This window comes from Lindgomyces ingoldianus (assembly GCF_010093535.1).
Source record: "Lindgomyces ingoldianus strain ATCC 200398 unplaced genomic scaffold BDR25scaffold_39, whole genome shotgun sequence".
NCBI lineage: Eukaryota > Fungi > Ascomycota > Dothideomycetes > Pleosporales > Lindgomycetaceae > Lindgomyces > Lindgomyces ingoldianus.
The window spans coordinates 94,154-110,494 of NW_022985200.1; the positions used below are offsets into that span (position 1 = coordinate 94,154).

The 16,341-nt window shown below is 32.8% G+C and overlaps 1 protein-coding gene across 1 annotated transcript; it reads right to left on the reverse strand.

The window, feature by feature from the left end:
* Window positions 1-11,287: 11,287 nt before the first annotated feature.
* Window positions 11,288-11,455, reverse strand: BDR25DRAFT_240024 (uncharacterized protein; the record flags this gene model as incomplete). Its single annotated transcript, XM_033685700.1, has 1 exon — window positions 11,288-11,455. A coding segment is annotated over one exon (168 nt), but the record flags the coding sequence as incomplete, so codon positions are not given.
* Window positions 11,456-16,341: the final 4,886 nt, after the last annotated feature.

Genomic DNA, 16,341 nt, shown 5'->3' on the forward strand with positions numbered 1-16,341 from the left:
TACTATCCTAAGGGATAGGTAACTAAACAAAGTACCTTACAGGGTGTAGGTGCTTTATTATTACTCTTCCTAAGGGATAAGTAACAAAACAAAGTACCTTATAGAGCGTAGGTACTCTATTATTACTTTTGCTAATTTGTAGTTAATTAAATTAACTACTAATTAGTGTTAAATAGGCTCTAATAGCTAGCTGCTTATAGTATAAGCACTTAAGTAGCAAAAGTAAGAGTAGTGTACAGTGTGCACAGCGTATAAGGTAGGTAAGGTAAGGGCAACATGTTTCTAGTTTTATTGCTCTTTGTCTTTTCTTTGTACAGAGGAAAAGGGGGATATCTAGATGTTCGCGCACAGAGGTTCGCGCACGAGCATTATGTGACATAGATACGTGGTCCTGCTCGTGCGCGATCGCTTGTATCCAGATCGTGACGCTGCTGCTGCGTACAGACAGTAAGCCTTTTTAAATTATTAAAGTTTTTTCTGCTTTAATCTACTTTTTTTTATATAATTTATATTATATAGCAGCTTTATTAGCTGCTTAAAGCTTAGTACTTTCTTATTATGCTAACACTAGCTTATGTGTAATTATTACTACCTCTTTTAAAACTTTTTTAAACATTTTAACTATAAAAGTTAGTAAACTATTTATATGCTTTTAAATTTTTATTTTTATAAGCATTAATTATAACTTAAGTTTTAAAGTATTACTTAAAGTTTATAACTGCTAGAGCATATTATATATAAGTAGTAACGTACCTAACGGGTTGGCCGGCCACACGGGTTGGCCGGCCACTTTTGCTAAGCCCCCACTAAAACCACTCTATTCTCTCGCAAAACAGCCCACTTTAGCCCTGTATAAAGTAATACAACATAAGATATTATTTAGAGTCTACTTCTACTACTTACTTACACATACGCAAGTTATGCCTAGTCTAATTGCACTACTTGCATTACCTTTAACTTAGCTTACCTTCTTTAGCGCACACCTGCGTCTTTAGCTTCTTTCTATTACTACGCGCTCTAAACTCCTTTAGAGCAGTTAGATAAGCTCTATTCTTAACTATTAAGGTCTTTTCTGCCTAAATCTGCTTTCTTTTATGTAATCTACATTATATAGCAGCCTTATTTACTGCTTAAAGCTCTATAATTTTATAGCCTACTTTATTATGTTAATGCTCTAGATAACTATTATCTACTTTTTATTACCTTACTATATTACCTTTAGCTGTCTTTATCTCTTTAAAGCTATAACAACTGCTCTAGTTAATATCTAGCCTATTATAAAGCCTAACTTATTAAAGTTATACCTATTTTAATCCTAGATACTATACTTAGCTTTTATGTTAGCTACTAGGCAAAACTAGCCTTAGATAACTTCTAGATTCTTAGAAAGCGCTCTCTTATAATTATACTTATAATTAAACTTTATTATAAACTTAGGGCAGTGCTTAACCTACATACTAGTCTAGTTTAAGCTAACCTAGCCTAGATTACGCTCTGCAGGTAAGGAATTAGCTATATTAGCTACAGCTGTAAGCCTAAGGGGAAATCTATATGTAATAAGCTTAAGTATGTACTTAACAACAACTTTTTTTTAAGCTTAGTTAGATTCCTTAATTTAGGCTAGCATTCTGCTTATAAAGGCTGTCTAGCGCGTTAATTGCTTAGTGTTGTGTAAGAGACATTATAGATAGCTGCAGTGTGTTATAAGAAGAGTTTTAAGTCTTATTTAAAAGCTTAAAGAGTAAGCTGTATCTAACATTCTTTAGAAGATTTAATCTAGTGTTGTTGTTAAAGCATTATGTAGATAGGTAGAGTTTAGTAGGGGCTTAGCAAAAGTGGCCGGCCAACCCGTGTGGCCGGCTAACCTGTTAGGTACGTTAGTAGTAATAAAGTGCATAACTTTATATTAAAGCCTATTATAACTTATTATAAGTTAAAAGGAACTAATTTAGCGTCTTAGAACTCTTTTTAAATATTACTAAAAGTAATTATAGCATTATAAGCTGCTTTAAAGCATAGTAGAAACTTTATTTTTATAATATAAGTAATCTAGTTATATATAAAGTTTTTAGCTTAGCGCTTATATACTTTTTTAAAAAAAGTAAAACAACCTATATTAAGTAGCTATAAAAAGTGTAATAAGTAAAAAAGTATATAAATAGTAATAATCTTATTATCTTTAACGTACTTTATAGGCGAGTTGCTCACACACCTAAGTTGCTTACTTTTGCCAAGACCCTACTAAACTACTCTTTCTACACTAATGCATTCCCCATAACACTACTTAGACGCGCTAAAAGAACGTTAGATACAGCTTACACTCTAAGCTTTTAAATAAAACATAAAACTCTTAAAGAAATATGCTATAGCTATGTGCAGAGTTTTATAAAAAATAATACATAACTACAGCGCTAGATAACCTTTATAAGCTAATTCTACAGCTAAATTATAAAGGCTAAGCAATAAAAAAAAGTAGGTAATTATTAAGACTATACTTAAGCTATATACGCAAGGAATTTCCTCTTAGATAGCATTTATAGCTAATATAGCTAATTTTTTACGCGCTAAGTATAATCTAGGCTATATTTGCATAAACTAGCCTAGTATGTTTATAAAGTGTTATTTAGAGCTTAAAGTAACATTTAAGTGTAAGTATAACTATAAAAAAGCTTTTTATAAGAGTCTTAGAGTAATTTAGAGCAGGTTTAGCCTTATAAAGAATATTAAAGCTAAGTATAGCATCTAGAATAATAACATGTACAACTTTAGTAAAATAAGGTTTATAATTAGCTAGATATCTTTTAACTATACTTACACTTAAAACTTTACTTTAAGCTATAAATAACGCTTTATAAACATACTAGGCTAGTTTATATAAACATAGCCTAGATTACGCTTAGCGTGTAAAGAATTAGCTATATTAGCTATAAATGCTATCTAAGAGGAAATTCCTTACGCATATAGCTTAAGTATAGTCTTAATAATTACCTACTTTTTTTTATTACCTAGCCTTTATAATTTAGCTGTAGAATTAGCTTATAAAGGTTATTTAGCGCTATAGTTATTTATTATCTTTTATAGAACTTTATATATAGCTATAGCACATTTTTTTAAAAGTTTTATGTTTTATTTAAAAGCTTAGAGTATAAGCTATATCTAACATTCTTTTAGCACATCTAAGTAGTGTTATAGGGAATGCATTAGTGTAGGAAGGGTAGTTTAGTAGGGTCTTGGCAAAAGTAAGCAACTTAGGTGTGTAAGCAACTCGCCTATAAAGTACGTTATAGTATTACTAAAAATAAAGTTAGTTATAGCTTTTATAGCTATTAATAACTAGCAGATAGTAGCTGCTAACAGTACACTTCTTTATATGCGCGTTAAAGTGCTTTAACTAGTCTAGACTAAGCTAATTAGTAGTCTAGCTACACTTAAAAATTATAATAACTTAATTTTAAAGTAGATTTTTCTTTTTATACTAGTTTAAAAAGTAGTTGCTACTCTAAAAAATAATAATAAGTAGAATAGCCTACTTTTTAGCATTAATGCCTTAAATAGCTATTGTCTACTCCTAGTTACCTAGCTAAACTACTTTTAGCTGTTCTTATCTCTTTACACTTAACGTACTTCATGGGCGAGTTGCTCACACACCTAAGTTGCTTACTTTTACTAAGACCCTACTAAACTACTCTTTCTACACTAATGCATTCCCTATAACACTACTTAGACGCGCTAAAAGAATGTTAGATATAGCTTACACTCTAAGCTTTTAAATAAGACATAAAACTTTTAAAAAAATGTGCTATAGCTATATATAAAGTTTTATAAAAAATAATAAATAACTATAGCGCTAAATAACCTTTATAAGCTAATTCTACAGCTAAATTATAAAGGCTAGGTAATAAAAAAAAGTAAGTAATTATTAAGACTATACTTAAGCTATATACATAAGAAATTTCCCCTTAGATAGCATTTATAGCTAATATAGCTAATTCTTTGCGCGCTAAGCGTAATCTAGGCTATGTTTGCATAAACTAGCTTAGTATATTTATAAAGTGTTATTTAAAGCTTAAAGTAAAGTTTTAAGTATAAGTATAGTTAAAAGATATCTAGCTAATTATAAACCTTATCTTGCTAAAGTTGTACGTGTTATTATTTTAGATGCTATACTTAGCTTTAATATTCTTTATAAGGCTAAACCTGCTCTAAATTACTCTAAAACTCTTATAAAAAGCTTTTTTATAGTTATACTTACGCTTAAACATTACTTTAAGCTCTAAATAACACTTTATAAACATACTAGGCTAGTTTATATAAACATAGCCTAGATTACGCTTAGTGTGTAAAGAATTAGCTATATTAGCTATAAATGCTATCTAAGAGGAAATTCCTTGCGCATATAGCTTAAGTATAGTCTTAAAAATCACCTGCTTCTTTTTATTACTTAGCCTTTATAATTTAGCTGTAGAATTAGCTTATAAAGGTTATTTAGCGCTATAGTTATTTATTATCTTTTATAAAACTTTACATATAGCTATAGCATATTTCTTTAAGAGTTTTATGTCTTATTTAAAAGCTTAGAGTGTAAGCTGTATCTAATATTCTTTTAGCTTGTCTAAGTAGTGTTGTGGGGAATGCATTAGTGTAGAAAGGGTAGTTTAGTAGGGTCTTAGCAAAAGTAAGCAACTCAGGTGTGTGAGCAACTCGCCTATGAAGTACGTTATAATAACTGCTCTAGTAGATATTTAGCCTATTATAAACTTTGTTTTATTAAAGTTATATATATTATTATTCTAGATGCTATACTTAGCTTTAATATTTTTTATAAAGTTAAACTAGCTTTAAATTACTATAAAATCTTTATAAAAAGCTTTTTTATAGTTATACTTACACTTAAACTTTACTTTAAGCTTTAAGTAATACTTAATAAATATATTAAGCTAGTTTATGCTAACATAGCTTATATTATGCTTAGTGTATAAAAAATTAGCTATATTAGCTATAGCTGCTAGCTAGAGGGGAAATTTTTGTGTATTTAGCTTAAGTATGTGCTAAATAATTACCTACTTTTTATTATTATTTAGCTTTTATAAGTTAGCTATATAATTAGCTTAAAAAAGTTATTTAGTATGTTAGTTACTTATTATCTTTTAAAGAACCTTATAAATAGCTGCAGCATGTTACTTAAAAAGTGTTACATCTTATTTAAAAGCCTAGAGTGTAAGCTGCATCTAATGTTTCTTTAACACATCTAAGTAGTGTTGTTAAGAATGCATTAGTGTAAGAAAAGTAGTGTAGTAGAGTCTTAGTAAAAGTAAGCAACTTAGGTGTGTAAGCAACTTGCCTGTAAAGTACATTATATGTTTATTAGATTTTTATCTAGGACAAGTGTAAAAGCATAAGGTTTAAGTAAAGCGTCTTAATGCAAACTTCTTTAGAAAATAGAAGGGATAAGAGCTTAAATTAGCCTGCTCCTCCTAAGGGTAGCAGTTAAAGTAAGTGCCTAGGCTTAATTAGGATAGTAGCTTACACATGCTATTTCTAACATTGCGTAGAGAATGCAGTTGTTATTAAAGACAGTTAGCCTAAATTAGATATTAATACTAACAACAAGAGTTGCCTATAGGAAGATAACATAGGTACATAGATAGATAATTAACTTAAGGTCTTAGGTATCTTAACATAAGAGTGTTATAATAGAGAATATCCTACTAGTACAGAGGATACTATTAACTTAGAGGTGGTTAATAGAGCAGGAACTTAAACTAGTAGGCACTAGCATTATAAACCTACGTTAACGCTGCTAACTAGCTTGTTAATAATAAATATTAAACAGCTAACACTTAAGGCTAGCAGCTATAGTTTTCTAAAAGCTACAGCACTTTAGCCGCAGCAACTAATGCAGAAGAAGGCAGAGAGGTAAGGTAAGCATACGCTATTAGAAGTGTATTTATTTTATTTAATAGTAGTAAAGAAAATTCTTTATGCTTATAAGTAGTAGTAGCAGAACTAATACTAATAATAATAACAACAGCGGCAATCACACAACATAGTTCACGCGCAAGCAGAAACGCTCTCTGCTAGCTAAGCGGCACAGTTAAATGTTAAATACAACATTAAAGCAGCGCCTTAAGCACGCTGCACACTTAGTAATGCAACAAAAGCTATTTTTATCCTTTAGCAGGCTGCTCTCTAACTGTCCTTTAGCCTTAAAACCTCTTTTAGCAGTGCAGTACAGCAGTTACAATACTAAGATATACTCTAGTAATAATAGGAGTAACAACAGCAGCAAAGAAAGCAGTAATTATAGCTACTATTTTAGAAGTAATAAGCAACTAAAGCTAATCTAACGCTCTTATTGCTTGCGTAGACACAAGCAGAAGCGCAATTACAGAAGTGCAGATAAAAGTAATAAATATAAGGTAGAATAAATCCTCTAAGCCTGCGTCTATTGCAGAAAGCTATAGTACTGTGCAAAATAGCTTAGATATAAGGACAACCCAAAGTAGTATAATGCATCTAACTTTAAAAATAGCCTGTATAAGCTTTGTAATTTTTACAGGGCTAATCCTACCTACCTAGGGCCTCTAAAAAGGCTTAGGGAGTGGGTATAGTGTTAGAAGGAGGACAGAGATGTGAATAATTATCTTAATAATAACAAGCCTAAGAGATTACACATAGGAGGCAGAACATTGCAAGGATGGCGTACAGCATCTAGTTAAGAGGTTAAGCTAAGTTAGGTAGAAGACAGTTAGCTTAGCCAGAGAGTATAGCTAGTTGTATAACAGGAAATCTAGACATATAGGGCGTGTACTAGTTTAGCTCTTTATAATTATTCTATCTATTCTTTTTTATAAACCTCTGCCTTTGCGACTACTCTTCTCTCTGCTAAGTTGTTGCGCTGCTTACTAGAGAACCTTACAAAGCGGCTATAGCGATGGATTTGTGACTATCCCTGGCGGCACTAGATTCACCTGTATTGCGTTGCATTGCTTTTGTTAAATCTAGTGTGATTGCCTTGTATGCAACTTAGTCTCTATAGTAGTTAGACTAGAATACGTTTTTAGATGCAACAGGCTAAAGAAAAGGACAGAAATGTTTAGCTTTCCTTACCTTAGCCCTGCTAACAGGACTGTGGCAAATTAGACTAATAAGCACGTGAACAAAACAGATCCTATTTATAAGATTTTAGAAGTGGGATTACAATAATCTGCTTTGTAACAGGGATTGTGGAGTTCTAAAACTCCTATGACAAACCCATCTAGCATATTACAAACCCTACCCCTAGCACTTACTGTACGTTATTACTCTCTATAGGTTAGTTTCCACACGCAGTGACCAATCTTCTCCGGTATGCTATTAACTTCTAAGACTATTAACAGTCGCGATCGCTCCCCCCTCCCAGCCTTTGAAGTGCCTCGCTGTTCCTATCTGAACTTGACCAGACCTGTTGTCTAAACTTGACTAGACCTGTTGTTTGTTCTAAGTATTCTTCCTAAAGTCTTTAAAGTTAAGCAAGGAGCTTATAAAGAAAATAAAGACATTGCATCTGTTTAAGACTACTTAGCTGTCTACAGACGCCCCAACACAGGTGGCCCTGTCGTACAAAGGAGACATGGAAGGTGGAGAGAAGCAAAGAGGCGAGAGAGCACTAGCATTGGCATCGACTGGGTCTCGTTGAGAGATACGGACAGTCTATGCGCCTTGGCCTCATCGCAACAGCGAGAGGATGCAAAAATACTAGACAACATTAAAGATGTATACATAAGGGACCCTAGGTCTATACAATGCGTGGTGAGAGGGGAGCCCAATTGTTAGTAGTAATGGCTAGCCTCGGAGTAGAGCTGCATCAACGATACGAGGTACTGCTCAGGTGTACGGAGCCGAGGTGTGGGAGAGGCCGCTTCAGAGGAGGCCTGGCCGACGGTGCTGTGGAACGACGCAAGATAAGAAGGTGGCTTGATACAGTGACTAAAGCGATAGGAAAGATACCTGATAGATAGTCTCTATTGAAAGAAATGCTAGATCATAATCCTAAGACTAGAATCGCGGCCAGAGAATTAATGCAAAGGTTACAGAAGATAATAGTGATGGAGAAAATCCGAACGACGAGCCCTTTTAGAGGCATAAATATAGAGCATTGTGACGTCCCGAGCCGGGACGCCTGCATTAACGTCTATCCCTGCGTCACGCAAATCCCGCCGTGCCGCAAATTCTGAGGGGTACTTCGACATTAATAACGTACAATTCGACGCACGTGATGTTGTTTACTACGTTATTATGAAGTTATGTTCTACAGTATCTTTTGCAGATGTAGCGCGCTCTTGATACAAAAATTACGATGGCGCTACCGTTTTCGTGCTCATCCGGAAAGAGCCTCTCTAAGAGAGCAAATAATGCCATCACTGCGAAAGTGTCTGAGCCAAAGCCCTGTTAGTTCTTACACTTCTGTATACTCTTATACAAGTTGAAAATACTTTTGGTAAGGCCAAAAAGTCAATGCAAGATCTGAGGCAAGTGTGGTGCTCGGATTCATGCCTGATCGCCACCCTAGTCGGTACTTCTCCGGGAAAACCCATCCGTATATGGCTAGTCTGACACAGTCTCCGGCTCTGTGTGTTACGATCTGACGTAATTTTCGTGGTGTCATCTGTCACGCCAAGCTGTGGCTCCGAGGGACTGTGGCTGGTCATCTCAGCCAAAGACTTCGGACACGTGATACGTCAGCATCATTTTCATGGCTGATGACAACGCTTGGGTTGCTCGCTCGGTTATAACTACGTTATCTGTAATTCAAGCCACGACTGTTAGAGCTTTTTGAAATTACATCGAAGGAAGCAATATAAACATGATTGTCTGAATTTCCTCTGTGCATACTGTTAGATGTCATTAAGATAATTGGAAATTGTTTCCTACAGTTCTTTAAGTGCCCCATTCACGAAGGAACTCGTTTCCTACGATTTGTTGCCTATAACCCAAACTCAGTGAAGAGTGACTAAGTTAAATTAACCCCCCAAGGAAACGTGTTCCTGTTTGTATAGTGCAACAAGTTTAGTTAAACATTAATAGTATATCTACAGCAACATTTGTATAGCTAATTTAGCAGCTTAGCAAGATTTTTGCTAGCAGGGGGGGCTATGGGCTCATCAACTTCCAGTATCCACCCATGTCCATTGCCTACCCTCTATGGGCGATATCTACGCCGCTACATGTGCAAATAGCCTGATTTTTAGTCTTATAATAGCTGCTAGGCTGCTCTAGCTTTAAAGCGCTGCAGAGCTGCATTATAATTGCTATTACGTTGCTAGGAACGCACTGTATGGCTGCTAGGTACCTCTTTATAAATGTTACAGTGTAACAGAAGTATACTGTGCTTGCACAGTATTCTAATAATGCAGCAAATTGCAGAATAATGTATTAAATTACAACAAAAAGCAGCAAATTACAGAATAATGCAGTAAATTATAAAAAGATATAGCAAATTACAAAATAATATAGTAAATTACAACAAAACACAGTAAATTATAGAATAATGCAGTAAATTGCAACAAAACGCAGCATATTGCAGAATAATGCAGCAAATTACAACAAGACGCAGTAAATTGCAGAATAATGCAGTAAATTACAACAAAACACAGTAAATTACAGAATAATGCAGTAAATTGTAATAAGACACAGCATATTATAAAATAATACAGCAAATTGCAACAAGACGCAGTAAATTATAGAACAATATAAAATAAAATTTTTACTTAGTAGCTATAACTATCTAAACACTAATTAATTAACTCTTATAATAATAACTATATATAATACTAGGACTATAAAACTAGAGGTAATTGCTTTTCTTCTAAGCAACTCTAAAATGCTTGCAGAGCTAGTCTAGCAAGACCCTCTGCTACTGCTGCTGCTAGCTTACTTACTACATAGCTACCTCCTTACTAGTCCTTTATACTTACATAATACGCCTAATTTTCTTAATAACCTTAAGCTGTAAAGAGTACTACTATAGCTTACTTTAATAACCTAACCTCTACTTATTCCTCTAGCGCCTGTCTAGCTTAGCAATAAAAGGCTAGCCCTATAGGCCTACTATTTATTTGCGCTAAAGATCCTCTATAGTTCTTACAGCGCAGCACATGTAATGCTTTAGTGTAGGCTCTAGCTTAGGCGCTAGCTTAAGCGCTGCTAGCAGCAGTAATAGGCTAGGCAAGCGCGCAGACAGCGTAGGCGCGAGGCTAGCCTGGGCAGAGGTATACCTGCTTAAATCTACGTCTGCTAGCAACAGCAGCGCAGCTGCTGTGTGCCTAAGTAGAGGTAGTAGCAGCAGCAGACTGCTCTGCGCCTGTAATGCCTCTAGGCAGAATATAAAGCTGCTAGATATAAGCACCTGCAGCTACTAAAACTATAATCTTTATAGCTTACACATATAATTAAGCTTTTTCTTAAGCTCTCTTTTAAGCTTCTTTATTTACTACTTATTTTAGGCATTTAGCGCTTAGAGCTAGTTAGTAAGTAAAAGTATTACCTAGTATAGAACTAATAGCTAACTAGAAGCTGCCTCTGTGTTAAAAGACACATTAATGTCCTAAGTAAAGGCAGCGTACGCCTTGTGCTAGAACACTAGGTGGCTCTACATAAGGTAGCTAGAGAAGCGCTAGCGCAGTGCAACTAAGTCCTAAAAGATTACCTCTCTAAGGTAAAGCAGTAGGCTTATAAGGCCTTTTATAGCTAGGTTATTAATCTAGCTAGCGTGTAAGCTAAAGTAGCCCTTCTACACATTAAGCTCTAGCTAGATAAGAGACAAGAGCTTATCTAAAAGCATAATAGCTATGTAAGGGATCTTAAAGTAGCTTATCTATAGCAGATAGCTAGCTATAGACCTTATAAACTTTTATAGTAGTAAGTTAAAGTAGCAGCTAACTATTTACTTTTAATTTTATTTACTTACTTACTAAATTTAATTCTTACTAACTTTTTTAAGCTCTACTAGCTTAGCTACTTTACTACATAAAAAGTAAGTTTTTTTTTAAAATAAAATTCTAGTGTAACTGTACACCTTTGCAACTTAGTTGTGCTAGAAGTTGTAGAAGAAGGCTGCTGTATAATTACCTATGCTAGCCTTAATTAGCTATATGTAGTACTAGGCTAAGTACTTACTAAAGTTAAAAAAAAGCTTATTACCTAAGTCCTAGTAATAAAGCAGGTAGAAGGCTAAGCTGCTAAGCATGTAAAAAATTAGCTTTTTATGCTATAGTGCACCTATTATTTTAAGCTAGCTATGCTAGTTCTACTTACTTACATAGGTAGTAAATATTAAGGGCATATAGCGCATAGAGCCTTTTTTTTTAAACTTAAAAGTAAACAGGTCTAAGATCTTTATAGAATAGTAGTTACCTTTACACATAAGCATGTAGTAGCCTAGCATAAGATTAACTAGTGTATAGAAGTAACATTCTACTATTACTAAGGATAAGCTTACATCTGCGCTATGTGTTTATAGCTTACTATAAAGCTGCTTAAACTTATTCTTAGTGTAGCTATTAAGTAGCGTGTTTTTACTTTTATTAGCATACTGCTTTTAATCTTACTAGGCATCTCTATGCTATAGAGACCTAAGGTACTTTTTTATGCTATTTATATATAGTAATAAGTAGCTATTTATGCCTAGCGCTTTCTACTTTTACTAGAGGTTAGTAATAGCTATAATATAAGTGTAAACTAAGTGCTAGGTAAAACATATTTTATTTTAAAAAATGTTACTTTTTACTTTATAAAACCTAGTTTTTAAGGGCTAGTTTATAACTTTTTTAACTAAAAAAAGCAGCAGCTTTTTTTTATAATAGTGCTACTATTATAGTACTGCTTTCTCTTATAGAACGCCTAGACATAAGAGTTAGCATAGACATAGACACATAAATAAGTAAGTAAGTAAGTAAGAATACTACTTTAAATTTTTTTTACTTTAAAATATAAACCTAGTGCATATTCTCTAGCTACTGCTTATAAATTATAGCTAAAATATAGTGCGCATTAGTGTATAGCTTAGTGTTATTTATAATGTTAACATTTACACACTTATAACATGCTTTATGCTATAGACTTATGCTTTCTTACCTTACCTTACTTTTACCCCTAAGTAAGTGTGTATAGTAAAGAAAAGTATATATAGTAGTAAGTAGTGCACACTAAAGCTTAAGCTTAGAATAAAAGTAAGAGCAGGGCCTAGCCTGCCCTAGGGCCTCTCTATCTATACATATATATATGTGTGTGTGTGTGTGTGTGTGTGTAGTACAGGAGCCATCAGCGGCGGGCTCAGCAGGCGGCCGGTGCAGTAGGAGATGTCCACCGCACAGGCGCGAGAGCCGGGTGGACATCTGCAGACGCCTGCAGGAGGTAATTAGTTAAAAAGCAAAACAGTAACTTAGCTAAAGCTTAGTATAGCCTTAAATACTAATAGTATATTTATAGTAATATTTATATAGCTAATTTAGTAGCTTAGTAAGATTTTTACTAGTAAAGAAAGCTATGCACTTATTAACTTCTAGTATCTACCTATGTTTATTGCCTACCCTTTATAGGCAATATTTACGCTGCTACATATGCAAATAGCTTAATTTTTAGTCTTATAATAGCTGCTAGGCTGCTCTAGCTTTAAAGCGCTGTAGAGCTGCATTATAATTGCTATTATGTTGCTAGGAACGCACTATATAGCTGCTAAGTACCTCTTTATAAATATTACAGTGTAACAGAAGTATACTGTGCTTATATAGTATTCTAATAATGCAGTAAATTATAGAATAATGTATTAAATTATAACAAAAAGTAGTAAATTATAAAATAATGTAGTAAATTATAAAAAAAAATAGTAAATTATAAAATAATATAGTAAATTATAATAAAACACAGTAAATTACAGAATAATATAGTAAATTATAATAAAACATAGCATATTATAGAATAATATAGTAAATTATAATAAGACACAGTAAATTATAGAATAATGTAGTAAATTATAATAAAACATAGTAAATTATAAAACAATATAGTAAATTATAATAAGACGCAGCATATTATAGAATAATGCAGTAAATTATAACAAAACGCAGTAAATTATAAAATAATATAAAATAAAATTTCTATAGCTATAACTATCTAAACACTAATTAATTAACTCTTATAATAATAACTATATATAATACTAGAACTATAAAACTAGAGGTAATTACTTTTCTTTTAAGTAACTCTAAGATGCTTGTAGAGCTAGTCTAGTAAAACCCTCTGCTACTGCTACTACTAGCTTACTTACTATATAGCTCCTTTTTTACTAGTCTTTTACACTTATATAATGCGCTTAATTTTCTTAATAACTTTAAGCTATAGAGAGTACTACTATAGCTTACTTTAATAACTTAACCTTTACTTATTTCTCTAGCGCCTGTCTAGCTTAGTAATAAAAGGCTAGCTTTATAAGCCTACTATTTATTTACGCTAAAGATCCTTTATAGTCTTTATAGCGTAGCACATGTAATGCTTTAGTGTAGGTTCTAGCTTAGGCGCTAGCTTAAGCGCTACTAGCAGCAGCAATAGGCTAGGCAAGCGCGCAGACAGCGTAGGCGCGAGGCTAGCCTAGGCAGAGGTATACCTGCTTAAATCTACGTCTGCCAGCAACAGCAGCGCAGCTGCTGTGTGCCTAAGTGGAGGTAGTAGCAGCAGCAGACTGCCCTGCGCCTGCAATGCCTCTAGGCAGAACATAAGGCTGCTAGATGTAAGCACTTATAGCTACTAAAACTATAATCTTTATAGCTTACACATGTAATTAAGCTTTTTTTTAAGCTTTTTTTTAAGCTTTTTTTTAAACTTTTTTATTTACTGCTTATTTTAAGCATCTAGTGCTTAGAGCTAGTTAGTAAGTAAAAGTATTACCTAGTATAAAACTAACAGCTAACTAGAAGCTGCCTTTGCGTTAAGAGACACATTAATGTTCTAAGTAAAAGCAGTGTATGCTCTGTGCTAGAACACTAAGTAGCTCTACATAAAGTAGCTAAAAAAGCGCTAGCGCAGCGTAACTAAGTTCTAGAGAATTACCTTTTTAAAGTAAAGTAGTAGGCTTATAAGGCCCTTTATAGCTAAGTTATTAATCTAGCTAGCATGTAAGCTAAAGCAGCCCTTCTACGCATTAAGCTTTAGCTAGATAAGAGACAAAAGCTTATTTAAAAGCATAATAGCTGTGTAAAAGATCTTAAAGTAGCCTATCTATAGTAAATAGCTAGCTATAGACTTTATAAACTTTTATAGCAGTAAGTTAAAGTAGTAGCTAACTATTTACTTTTAATTTTACTTACTTACTTACTAAATTTAATTTTTACTAACTTTTTTAAGCTCTACTAGCTTAGCTACTTTACTATATAAAAAGTAAGTTTTTTTTTAAGATAAGATTTTAGTATAACTATACACCTTTATAACCTAGTTGCGCTAGGAGTTGTAGAAGAAAGCTACTATATAATTACCTATGCTAGCCTTAATTAGCTATATATAGTACTAGGCTAAGCACTTACTAAAGTTAAAAAAGGGCTTATTACTTAAGTCTTAGTAATAAAGTAAGTAAAAGGCTAGGCTGCTAAGCATATAAAAGATTAGCTTTTTATACTATAGTGCGCCTATTATTTTAAGCTAGCTATGCTAGTTTTACTTACTTACATAAGTAGTAAATATTAAAAGTATATAGTGTGTAAGGCTTTTTCTTTTAAACTTAAAAGTAAATAAGTTTAAAATCTTTATAAAATAGTAGTTACCTTTATATGTAAGCATGTAGTAGCCTAGCATAAGATTAACTAGCGTACAGAAGTAATACTTTACTGTTACTAAGAATAAGCTTGCGTCTGCGCTATATGTCTATAGCTTACTATAGAGCTGCTTAAACTTATCCTTAGTATAGCTATTAAGCAGTGTGTTTTTACTTTTATTAGCATACTGCTCTTAATTTTACTAGGCATTTTTATGCTATAAAGACTTAAGGTACTCTCTTACACTATCTACATATAGTAATAAGTAGCTATTTATGCCTAGCGCCTTCTACTTTTACTAAAGGTTAGTAATAGCTATAATATAGGCATAAACTAAGTGCTAAGTAAGACATATTTTATTTTAAAAAACATTACTTTTTACTTTATAAGACTTAGTTTTTAAAAGCTAGTTTATAACTTTTTTAACTAAAAAAAGTAGTAGCTTTTTTTTTATAATAGTGCTACTATTATAGTACTACTTCCTCTTATAGAACGCCTAGATGTAGAAGTTAGCACAGACATAGACACATAAATAAGTAAGTAAGTAAGTAAAAATACTACTTTAAATTTCTTTTACTTTAGAACATAAACTTAGTGTGTATTTTCTAGCTACTACTTATAAATTATAGCTAGAATATAGTGTATATTAGTATATAGCTTAGTGTTGTTTATAATGTTAATATCTACACACTTATAACACACCTTGTGCTGTAAACCTATACTTGCTTACCTTACTTTACTCTTACCTCTAAGTAAGTGTGTATAGTAAGGGAGAGTATATATAGTAGTAAGTAGTGCACGCTAAAGCTTAGGCTTAGAATAAAAGTAAAAGCAAAGCCTAGCCTGCCCTAGGGCCTCTCCATCTATACATATATATATATATGTGTGTGTGTGTGTGTGTGTGTGTGTGTAGTACAGGAGCCATCAGCGGCGGGCTCAGCAGGCGGCTAGTGCAGTAGGAGATGTCTACCGCACAGGCGCGAGAGCTAGGTGGACATCTGCAGACGCCTGTAAAAGGTAATTAGTTAAAAAGTAAAATAGTAACTTAGCTAAGACTTAGTATAGCCTTAAATACTAATAGTATATTTATAGTAATATTTATATAGCTAATTTAGCAGCTTAGTAAAATTTTTACTAGTAAAAAAAGCTATACATTTATTAACTTTTAGTATTTACTTATGTTTATTACCTACTTTTTATAGGCAATATCTACGCTGCTACATGTGCAAATAGCTTAATTTTTAGTCTTATAATAGCTGCTAGGCTGCTCTAGCTTTAAAGCGCTGCAGAGCTGCATTATAATTGCTATTACATTACTAGAAACGCACTGTATAGCTGCTAGGTACCTTTTTATAAATGTTATAGTGTAACAGAAGTATACTATACTTGCACAGTATTCTAATAATGCAGTAAATTACAAAATAATGTATTAAATTATAATAAAAAGTAGTAAATTATAAAATAATATAGTAAATTATAAAAAAATATAGTAAATTATAAAATAATATAGTAAATTATAATAAAATATAGTAAATTATAAAATAATGTAGTAAATTAT